The sequence below is a fragment of the Odocoileus virginianus genome, unplaced genomic scaffold, assembly GCF_023699985.2.
Source record: "Odocoileus virginianus isolate 20LAN1187 ecotype Illinois unplaced genomic scaffold, Ovbor_1.2 Unplaced_Contig_20, whole genome shotgun sequence".
Classification (NCBI taxonomy): Eukaryota; Metazoa; Chordata; class Mammalia; order Artiodactyla; family Cervidae; genus Odocoileus; species Odocoileus virginianus.
In genome coordinates, this window is record NW_027224337.1 from 962,566 (window position 1) to 974,194 (window position 11,629).

The 11,629-nt window shown below is 43.9% G+C and overlaps 1 protein-coding gene across 1 annotated transcript; it reads right to left on the reverse strand.

Moving 5' to 3' along the window:
• Positions 1-9,137: 9,137 nt before the first annotated feature.
• On the reverse strand, positions 9,138-10,995 carry CAVIN3 (caveolae associated protein 3). The gene is made up of 2 exons (XM_020904696.2): positions 10,353-10,995; positions 9,138-9,766 (listed from the first exon to the last, which is right to left on the reverse strand). The coding sequence occupies exons 1-2, from the start codon at positions 10,734-10,736 to the stop codon at positions 9,359-9,361; spliced, it is 792 nt and encodes a 263-aa protein (XP_020760355.2). The 5' UTR covers positions 10,737-10,995; the 3' UTR covers positions 9,138-9,358.
• Positions 10,996-11,629: the final 634 nt, after the last annotated feature.

Here is an 11,629-nt window from a genome sequence, read left to right on the forward strand (position 1 = left end):
TCCTTTTTGAAACATTTCTTGAAGAGTACATTTGACCAGAATGAATTTGTGAGGTATATGTGTGAGAAGTTGAGAAACTGTAAATTTTATCAATTCTTAAATGTGTGATTTGCCTGTGAAAACATTTTTTTACTATCAGCTTTGTGTATTCCAAAATGATCCATGGTTCTCAAGTATACTGAAGTAAGATGGACTCTATTCAGGGAAAGTAAAAATGCCATCAGGAGTTAAAACATGTCTAAAACCATGACTTTTTTTTCCAGAATAGTTTCTTCATGAATTTTCTCTTTCAGGGATAAGTATGATATTGATAGACTGAAGCAAGCAACAAATCAGGGAGAAAAATAAAGATCCTTAAAACAACATATACCCAAATAATTATTGAAAAGTTTCTCCCACACATAAATTCCAGAGGGAGAGACAAGGATGAATGAGGTCTTTTCAGCTAGTTAAAACTTTTTGCACTTCCATTGCAGGGGACACAGATTTGACCCCTTGTTACGGGACTGATATCCCATTTGAGGCATACAGACAGAAATAAAAAAACAAACAAAAATTCTACCTAGAAACTGCTGCTTCAGAATCAGGAATGAGAGGGAATCTATTCCAACTCCTATTTCAGTAAAATTCTGATATGAGTTTTCTTGAATTGATTTGTACAGTTTCTAAGTTTTCAGTATTCTCAGTGATTTATTTTAAATCTAAAAATATAGTAGTAAAAGTATATAGTATATTAATAATGGAACTGCAAGATGTATTACCTCTTGATTTGGGCATTTCCTTATTTGATGTTGTTAATTAAAATAGGAAAGAATCATTTATGAATTTTATGAACAGAGGAGTCTGGCTGGCTACAGTTCATGGGTTCACAAAGAGTTGGACATGATTGAGCGCACACACAAATCTTCTTAAAGATGATCATATGTTTTACCTCTGTCAAAATCAAGAAAATTACTATAGTTAAATGCATTTGAGGGATGTGGAAATGGCATATAATCTATGCAAAGAGTCAGTTATTTTACTAAAGCTGAAATGACTGCTGAAGTTGCTAATGACTAAACTTTTCTAAATGTTCTCTATTTGTTTTAAAATAAAAAAGTCATAATGTCTCATGGCTTGATATTTGGAGAACTAAATATAAATGATAATATTGGATAAAAGCAGAAATATTAATATCATTTGTAAACTGATTTTGTGAAAATTAGCTGGACATACAGATATTATTCTATACAAACTTTCTCATTTATGCTTTCAGAAATGTAATTTTATTTTTCTCTATAATTTTAGTATGATTTGATTGTGATTTAATGTTAAATTTAATTTGTTTAATTTTAAATAAATTTAATGTTTAATTTAATGTTAAATTAATTTAGTTCTAACTTGACATTCCTAATTGGTTTTTGGAAACTTACAAAATATAACACTGAAGTAGAAATATATGTGTATGTTTGTATATGTATATATATATATATATATATATAATATACAAGTGTGTGTGTGTGTGTGTGTTCATAAGTATGTGTGTATAGATATCAGTGAGCTTCCCTGATGGCTTAGCTGTAAAGAATCCACCTGCAGTGCAGGAGACTCATGAGATAAGGGTTCGATCCCTGGGTGGGGAAGAGCCCCTGGAGAAGGAAATGGCAACCCACTCCAGTATTCCTGCCTGAGAAACCCCATAAACAGAGGAGCCTGGCAGGCTACAGTCCAGGGGTCACAACTTAGTCATACACGACTTAGCAACTAAGCAACAACAGCAAAGACATCGATAGAGAAGTCTCCAAAGGTCTGCCTAGAAACTGGAATTCAACTAAGGTAAATATTTAAAAGTTTTTAAATTTCTGTGTGTGTGTGAAAAAAGTTTTGAGTCTATGAGAAATTTAACTCTATACTTTTTAATCCCCCAATATTGTAAAAGCTAGACAATTTTTAAATAAAAGTCTTTTAAGAGTTTGTTTTATCCATGAGTTACTATTATGTATCAGTTGGATGAGAATGCTGTATGAGAAACTACATACTCTGCTTCATGATCCTCAGTGTTTCCTTGGATGAGGTTATATATTTCTTTAATTTTCAGAGATATACGTGTTACATTCAGATGATTCGAACACCCTGTTTATGTCTATATTCTATAAAATCAATTTCAGGTTTCTTAAACCATCATGGAGGAAGAGAAATGATGTCTGTTTGTTACATGATGCCCCACATTTGTGCTGCCTCCATATTTTTCTTATCATCTTGGAAAAAATCCCAAAGTAGGAGAGAAAAACATAAATGCAGACTCTGTACATCTTTGATGAAACTAGGAAACATCTGAAAGTCCAAACCACAAATAGGAAGTGCCACCAATAATAGCGAGGATCAAAGCGAGGATGATGACAACTGCAAATCACAGAGACGCACAGACACAGAGCTGGCAGAACACACAGTGAATGGGCACACCTGGAAGTTCAGAAAAAACATAATTTAGTTTGTAACAAGGAGAACAGAGTCTACGGGCTACAGACCTGAGCTTCCTTGAAACAAGTTTGATGTTTATGCAGCAGAATTTGCAAAGTTGACCAAGAAATCACAGACCACCACCCTGCAGCAAGTAATTTGAGGAAGCAGAAGGAAACCTCTGCATTGTTAATTGCTAAAAGAGAGAGACAGAGGCAGTTACACTGAAAACTCTGTGAAACCCTGCTGGTCTGGATCATCGCCCTGACTCACTCACAAGTAGGGAACTCCTCCAGCTGTAGTCCAGAAGAAATCACCTCTTTCAAGGATAAACAATAATTTTAAAAACTGTACAGGACTTAAATAAAGTTGCTCTAAGAAAACAGGAGACACATGTACACCCATGGCTGATTCATGTCAATGTATGGCAAAAACCACTACAATATTGTAAAGTAATTAGACTCCAATTAAAATAAATAAATAAATAAGAAAACAGGAGAAAAGAAACTAGAAAATTAAGTAGCCAATGACAGGGGCTCCTTCCTCCATTAAAAATAATTTTTATTTTTCTTGAATTTTATTTATTTATTTATATAAATAAATACCATAGATTTATATTATATATAATATAAATATAAATAATATATATATAATATATAATAAATATAAACTATTTATATAAAGTTTTATTGAGACGTAATTAACATACAGCACTGTGTATGTTTAATGTGTGCAGCATAATAACTCAGCATACATACACCATGAAACAGTTATCACAATAAGTTTAGGAAACGTCCATCATCTTATATAGATACATTAAAGAAATAGAAAAAAATATTTTCCTTTGTGATAAGAACTCATAGGATTTACTCTCTTAACAACTTTCATCTGTGAAACACAGCAGGGTTAATTATATTGATCATTTTGTACATAGTTATTTATGAGAGAAAAATTCTCAGGTTATTAATAAAGAATCTGCCGGACTTGGTGACTCATTAGTTTTCCACAAACTCATTCATTCATTTGGTATTGTGCTAGGTGATGGGGATGGATGGTGTGTTACACAGATAGAAATGCTGCCCTCATGGAACTTATATTAAACTGAAAATTGTAATAAAGATGGGGATTTGGGGGTGAAGATCAGGTCTTTGGTTGTGACACTTTCTAAGGTGAGAGAGGCGAATCATGACTTTTGAGAAAAGAGCACAGTTTTGGATGTGTTCAATCTGTTATATCAATCAAATACTCAAATGACCTTTATAAAATTACATATCAGGTCATTCTAAAAAGTCACTTGAGGGACTTCTCTGGTGATCCAGGGGATGACTCCCTGCCTCCACTGCAGGAAGTACTGGGTTCAAGCCCCGGTCAGAGAACTAAGATCCTGCATGCCACGTGGTGCAGCCAAAAAAAAAAGTCACTAGCAAATATTACATAATAAGAAATGTAATACAACAGGATAGAAAAAGTAAAAGAAGAAATCAGGTTAAAATAAAGATGATTTCTCCCTGAAATGCCTTCACTATAATTACTGCCACCCTACTGGGTTAGAGGCCCTATTTCTGTGCTCCTATAGCACCTATATTTCTCCTATCATAGCATTTATTTAAAACTTTATTAAAATTTCCAGTTTAGTGTTAAGCTCTACGAGGGCAGCATCTGTGTCTGTGTAACACACCATCCATCCCCATCGCCTGACACTATATGAAATGAGTAAATGAGTATGTGCAAAACCTTATTTAATACTCGCAACAGACCTAGAAAAAGAGAATTGCCCTTCCTTTGACTATGAAGACCATAATTTTTCCATGTACCTTGCCACCTCTCTATTTAAAATGGATATGAATGAACTAAAACAATTACCAAAAGAATGGCCAAGATTCCAAGGAACATATCACAAGGAATGACTAAATAAAATAGCAACATTTTTTCTGAGGAAAGAATGGTGGGAGAAATCCTAGGTAAATCAGTCCTGTGGCCCTGCTGGAGCTGGACTCCCAGGACAAGCACATCACAGAAATAAAAGAATTCTGATGTACAAATGTTGCAGAAGTGAGGCCAACTGCCACATATGGGAAACCATAAAGACATATTGTGATCTTAGTGTAAATTTTCCTGTCAGTTAAAATTTTCCAAAATTAGAGTTGCCTAAGAGGCAGTGAGGACAAGTTGCAAGATGGTAAAAGAGGCTGAATGTTGGAAATGCAGGTGGATTCAATGGCTTTTGAGTTCCCTTCAATGCTGAAGTTATTAATATATGATTCAACTCTCAGTGAAGAGAAGCCAGAAGGATGTCCAGTGCTTAACAAGAAAGACACTTCCTACCAGGAATGTAGATACTCTTTCCCATGTAAGAGGATTATCACAGCAAAAAAAAAACGAGCATGCAGGTTGGATAATCCCGCTTGTTATCATCATCCTGTTTTCTCTATTCTATTTCCTTACTTTAAGATCTTACTTCAGTTTCCCATGTAGACCTTCTTGCAGGATGGAAAATACTCTGACTAGACATCTAGATTATTGTAGTTCACTTACCAGTTAGACTGCTCAGAGAAATGAATCCAACCCTTAATTTAATCAGTGTTTTCTGAGTTTGGTAATTTCAGACAAATCCCTCTCAGCCTAACCATGCTGGAATGCATAGTAGATTTGTACTTCTGATCTTAAAAATCAAGAACCAGCCTCTGGATTTTGGTAATCCAAAATTAGTGTGCCTCCCTCCTGGATAAAGCAGCCACCTAAAAGCCACATATACTGGATGACAAGTTGGTTCTGTGTCAGTGTCTCCATTAACTTTAGTTTCAGTTCAGTTCAGTCTCTCAGTTGTGTCCAACTGTTTGCGACCCCACAGACTGCAGCATGCAGTCCATCCCTGTCCATCACCAACTCCCGGAGTTTACTCAAACTCATGTCCATTGAGTCAGTGATGACATCCAACCATCTCATCCTCTGTCGTCCCCTTCTCTTCCTACCTTCAATCTTTCCCAGGATCAGGGTCTTTTCCAATGAGTCAGCTCTTTGCATCAGGTGGCCAAAGTACTGGAGCTTCAGCTTCAGCATCCAGTCCTTCCAATGAACACCCAGGATTGATCTCCTTTAGGATGGACTGGTTTGATCTTCTTGCAGTCCAAGGGACTCTCAAGAGTCTTCTCCAACACCACAGTTCAAAAGCATCAGTTCTTCAGCACTCAGCTTTCTTTATAGTCCAACTCTCACATCCATACATGACTACTGGAAAAACCATAGCCTTGACTAGATGGACCTTTGTTGGCAAAGTAATGTCTCTGCTTTTTAATATACTGTCTAGGTTGGTCATAACTTTTCTTCCAAGGAGAAAGTGTCTTTTAATTTCATGGCTGCAGTCACCATCTGCAGTGATTTTGGAGCCCCCCAAAAATAAAGTCTGCCACTGTTTCCACTGTTTCCCCATCTATTTGCCATGAAGTGATGGGATTGGATGCCATGATCTTAGTTTTCTGAATGTTGAGCTTTAAGCCAACTTTTTCACTCTCCTCTTTCACTTTCATCAAGAGTCTCTTTAGTTCTTCTTTACTTTCTGCCGATAAGGGTGGTGTCATCTGCATATCTGAGGTTATTGATATTTCTCCCAGCAATCTTGATTCCAGCTTGTGCTTTCTCCAGCCCAACATTTCTCATGATGTACTCTGCATATAAGCTAAATAAGCAGGGTGACAATATACAGCCTTGACGTACTCCTTTTCCTGTTTGGAACCAGTCTGTTGTTCCATGTCCAGTTCTAAGTGTTGCTTCCTGACCTGCATACAGATTTCTCAAGAGGCAGGTCAGATAGTCTGGTATTCCAGCATTACTAATAATAATGATAGCAGTAACAATGGAAAATGTAAAGTCACAAAGAGAACTATTGAGAACTTTTAACTTGATTTTTATTATTTGCTGCGGTAGAAGCACCAGGAAAGAACAAAAAGTAACATCTCTCCCACCAAAGTTAGCCAAGCCTTTGGGATCAAGGGTCCAGAATCTCTGAGACTTTATGTGCTTCTGGTAAGCTATCAGGATATTTTGTGTGAGAAATGTGCATTTGCGCCCTTAATTTTGTGTGTGAGTTGAAAGGGGGGGAAATTGGATTTCCAAGGATTTGGAAATGGAACAAGAATTTATTTTTCTTTGGGGATAGAGAACTGAGCCTGTTCAGACCAGCCCCTCAGTAACAGCAGAACATTGAAAGGAGTGGCAGCCGAGAAGCTAACATAATCTGGGCACAAAGGCTTTTCCGGAAGCCTGCAAGAGGAGCCCTGAATTTTTCCAGAGGAAATGGAGCTACTGCAGTCACCCTCCATGGAAGGATCTCTAGTTCAGAGCATAGAGCTGAACAGGCAGACCTCTGGGTTGTAGGATGAGGCACTGGTACCCCAACAGCGGCATCGTGTGGTCACAAGGAGCAATAGCAACAGAGATATACAGTCGGGGACACTGAGAAGGTGTGAACCCTCTGGTATAACTGAGGATCTAAGGAAGGGGAGGAGCCCTAAAGTGACTGAAAACAGACTTCCCACCAATTGTAGCAGGTAGGGACTTGGACTTTTCTAACTGAATCCACAGAAATTAATTTAAAACATCACTGTTGAACTCTCGTCCTAACATTCTCACTTAAATTACACGTCCTCTGCAATCATTATTTGTATCCTTACTGTTTTCTTCAGCTCCCATAATCAGGAGGCCCTTATAGTTCATAGGTTTACTTGTTTTTATCTGACTTGTAAGTTTGTTTTTTATCTGCTTCCTCCTACAAGGACTTAACTCCAGGAAAGCAGAGATTTTGTCTTTCTAGTATGCCACTATATCTCCAGCTCTTAAAATAGTGCCTGGCAGACAGAGTTCGATAAGTATTTGTCAAATGTATGGAAAAATAAATTATATACCTGAAACTGTGTTCCAGGCACTGTGCTAGGCATTTACATCATTTAACCCTCACATCAGCCTTACAGGAGCTATCATTATCCCTTTTCATAGCTGAGGAAACTAAGAACCCAAACCATTAACCACTGAGCTCTATGGCCCTCACTATTCCTGTTTCCCATCCCTCTATTTACCTTTTCCAAGAACAGCCTCTACTTTTCCTCCTTCAGGTAAGGATGTGTCCCTTCCCCCTTCCCTCTCAAAATAACCTATGTATAACTATCACTGCACTTACATCAGTCACTATATGTTTATACCTCCTTAAACTCTGAGATCCTTGAAGGCCTCAGAAGAGATTGTCATCTCGGTGTTCACAAGAGGTACTATAGGGTCTGGAACATAATAGGAACTCAAAATATTTTTATACAACAATGACTGAATGAATGGGTAGATGACCATGCTCCCATCCCAAGCCACCCCTTTCCCACTTTTTCTTCTGCTCATGAGAGCCTATTGTGCCCCAACCATAGCATTAGTATGGAAAATACTAAAATGAATAAAACAGTCTCTACTGCAAAGGAGCCACAGTCTAGTGGATTTGGGGGGGGGGGGGGGGAGTAGTAATGGCACACAATCACAATTGGTGCAGTTAGTACTGAAGTGTGCAAGTGGTGTTTGGGAGCAAGGAAGAGAAGCATCTGGCCCTAAAACAGGGTACCTTGATGACTTTTGTAGGAAAAGTAGAGGTGAGAGTGAGAGTACACAGCTCACCGTGATTCAATAGTAGAATGAAGGGAAGTAGCAAGAGGTAAGGCTACAAAAAGAGCAGGTACCAGCTCATGAAGGGGCTTGAAGGTAATATTCAAGAACTTGGATTTTATTCTGAAGCTGATGGAGAAGCACTGAAGGTTCTGAAGCGGGAGGGTGATATGATCAGATTAGCAGTTCATATAACAGTCAGATGAAAGACAAAGCCTAACATAGAGCAGCAACAATGGGTATTAACAAGAGAGAACAGGTCCGAGTTATCAATAGGATGGGGTAGGAGGATGGAAAGAGAGGAGGAGCCAGTGAAGACTCCCAGGTTTCTGTGTGGATGATGATGATGCCATCCCCTGGTTAAAAAACAGAGGAGGAGGAGCAGCTTTGAATGATACATAATAATAAGTGCTCAATAAATAGCTGTGGAATTGAACTTAATTAAAAGGTAGAAGACAGACTGCTTCTTTTGGACACATCTGGAGTTTGGATTCCTTTTCCAAAGCATCTCAAGACCATGGTCTAGGGTGTACGTGGCTGATAGGAGAGGCCTGCCAGTGAGTGGTTTCTGGTTTTTTATTTTCCATGTGGGATCTTAGTTCCCTGATCAGGGATCGAACCATGATGCCCTGCATTGGGAACACAGAGCCTCAACCACTGGGCCAGCAGGGAAGTCCCAGGGGTGAGTATTAACGGAAGAATACCCAGAATGAGAAGAGGGCTAAAAACAGGGTCCTGGAAGACCCAACTTTTACTAGGTGATAGAGGAGGAAGTGACGAAGAAGAAAACCACAAGTTGGCGTTTGTTGAGCGCCTAAAAGCAAGGGACTGTACTAGATGCTGGGGGGAAAAAGTCACACTTGTATGTCCCTACGAGGAAAGTGCTAAAGGAGCAAGTGGCCAGAAGGACACTTCTATGTGCCACTAGGGTAGAGCCCAGGAGTCAGGAGAAATGAGAAATCACACAATGCTCTGCTTGAAACTGAAGTCACATTCCAGGTTCCCACAGTCTGTCTGATTTCTTGCACCACCTTTCCCCACCCCTTCACATGGAGTCCGGATTAGGTGACATGACTTTTATTGATGGTGAGTGTAAACAGGTGTGAGTGGCTGCTCTTTTAGAGGACACAGGGTGCTGGGCTAGAGAAGCCGGGAAGGGAGGGCCAGCGCTGGGCTGTGGATGCAGGATTCACTCCTTATTTGGGCGGGAATGCTGCATTCTGAGAGAAAGATTTATTTGGGGACTAGCATTAGGCACAGGGGAGGCAGGCCGCACCGGCCATCAGGCCGCACTCTCTACTTGGAGCACAGCCGCCGCTTCGGCAGCCCCAGGTCTCCCGGGATCCTCCTCGGCGTCCTGCGGAGGTTCTGGCTCCAGCTTGGACTCCAGCGCAGGCTGGGCTTCCAGCTGGCCCTCAGCACTCCGGCCCGGCCCAAGGCGAGGTGGCTTAACAGGCGTGGGTGTTGGCGCGGCATGGCCTTTGCGGCCTGAAAGGGCCCTTCGCAGGCTCTGTACCTTCTCCAAGCCGCTGCGCCGCAGCCTCCGCGCCCTGGACTCCACCGGCTCCTCCTCGTCTGAGCTCTCCTCAGCTTCGGCTTCGGGCTGCTGTGGGCCAAGTTCAGCCTGGTCCGCCAGGCCTAAGGGCTCCGGCGCCTTCTGGAAGGCCTTGGCTGGGATTTCAGCCTCCTCCTGCAAGTGAAGGACACAGAACTGGCCCTGGCAGCCCTCTCTCGAGAGCCGCACCAGCCTGAGCCCCGCATCTGAGTTACACCAGGGGGACCCGCCCCACCCTCAGCCTCCGCAGCCCAGAGGGAAAAGGCTAGGCAGGCGTGGGAAAATAGGGAGCCGGTTGGAGGGAGGTGGGGACAACTAGGAGAGGCGAACTGTGCAGAAGTCTGCGGGACCCGTTTGGGGGCGTGAGACAGGATGGTGGCCTCAGGGGCAAGAACAGCAGGAGGCGGCGAACTGTCTCGGGGTGCACTTCCATCACCGTTACTTTCATTTGGGGATGGGCTGGGACTTGGAGCAACTTCTGTGGACGTGGCCTGAGCGAGAGCTGGGCGGCCGTCCATTGGCCAGGCTGCCTTCAGGGGTGTGAGGGAAGGCTGGGGCTGGGCTGTGGGAAGTGGGTGCGGCCCTGGAAGTGGGTTCCCCGAGAAGGGAAGAGGGTGGGGTCAGGAATGTGGGTGCGGCACGCGGATGGGAGGGGGAGCCCCAGAGGGTGGCCCGCAGGCGGGAAAAGGCCCCGGATCCGGGGACGCCTGAGGTCACTAACCTTGAAGAGCAGAACGTGGAGCTTCCCGCGCGCCACCAGCAGCCCGTGGTTGGCCTCCAGCCGCTGCACCTGGGCGGCGCGGCGCACGGCGCGCTCCTGGGCGGCATCCGCGTGCGAGCCCACGCGCTCCGCCTTGGCCAGGAGCTGCGCCAGCGTGTTGCTCGTGGTGTCGTGGCTGCGACTCAACGCGCCCAGGTTGCTCTGGATGCGGCGCACGGAGCCCGCCAGGCCGCCCTGCCTCTGAGCCAGGCCCCCCTGCCGCTCGCGCAGCGTCTCCAGCATGGTGGCCAGCTTCTCCAGCAGGGTCACCACCGTGACGGCGTGCACCGGGCCCCTGGCCGGCGCTCCGGGCACAGGCCCCGACTCCAGAGCGCTCTCCCCCATGATCCCTGACCGCCCTGCCTGGCTCCCGCCGAAGCCGCCGGCTGCGTTCTGCGCTGGGGCCGCCTTCCCCGGCTCCTCCCCAGCTTCAGCCGTGACTCAGGCAGGCGGAGTTGGCCTTCCCCGGCGGCGGCGGGAGGGAGGGCAGAGGGCGGGATGTCAGCGGTGGGGTCCTTCGGAAGCGCGCCCCCTCTCTGCCGCCCTGCCCGGGGCCCCGCGGGGAAGCAGGTTGGCCTGGAATCCGCCCCACCCCGCCCGACTGACTCTCTCACGAGTTCGAGTTCCCTTCCTCCACTCCAATTCCCTGGTGTGCCTCTTTCTGGAAAGTACTCTCTCCCCAGTGCAAAGGGCAAGCCTTGGAAAATGTTGCTGTATGCATCGAGTGGGCAGAGAAACTATGTCAGCAAGGCAAATGTGTAACCAAAGGGCCTCTGCATTCGCCTGCCCTCGGCCTCTAACGCCTCGGAGGGCTGTGTTTGCACCCCTAGGCTCTTGGCTGTTTCGATACAGACCGAAGACTGGGCCCGAGGCCTCACTTTGGGACCCAGCAGGCCACGTAGACAGAGGAGTGGTGGAGTGGGTGGGGAGGCATCCTCTGGTATTTTCCTAGTAGTCATCACCAGGGTTTGGCCACAGGCCTCATTTCCTGCTTCTCTAGTTCGATGGGTAGCATTACCCTATTTTCTTTTTTCTAGGTCTCCTCCCTCGCTTTCTTTGAGCCCATGAGGGCCTAGCTCCTGCACCCGAAACTTGGAGGCCTGGCAGGATACCTCTTCCTATGAAACCTTTCAAAGGCTTAGAGTAGTTTCTGGTATTGATGCTTTTCTTCTCCTAGAGGTTGGTTGTCGGCTCCCACCTGATGTTTTTTTAAAATTTTCTCTGGAAATAGGTGGGAA

Excerpts from the sequence above, each read along its gene's own strand:
- CAVIN3 (XM_020904696.2), bottom strand. The coding sequence starts at position 10,736 with ATGGGGGAGAGCGCTCTGGAGTCGGGGCCTGTGCCCGGAGCGCCGGCC. Across the intron at positions 9,767-10,352 it reads TCCACGTTCTGCTCTTCAAG|GAGGAGGCTGAAATCCCAGC; the intron begins GTTAGTGACCTC and ends CTTCACTTGCAG.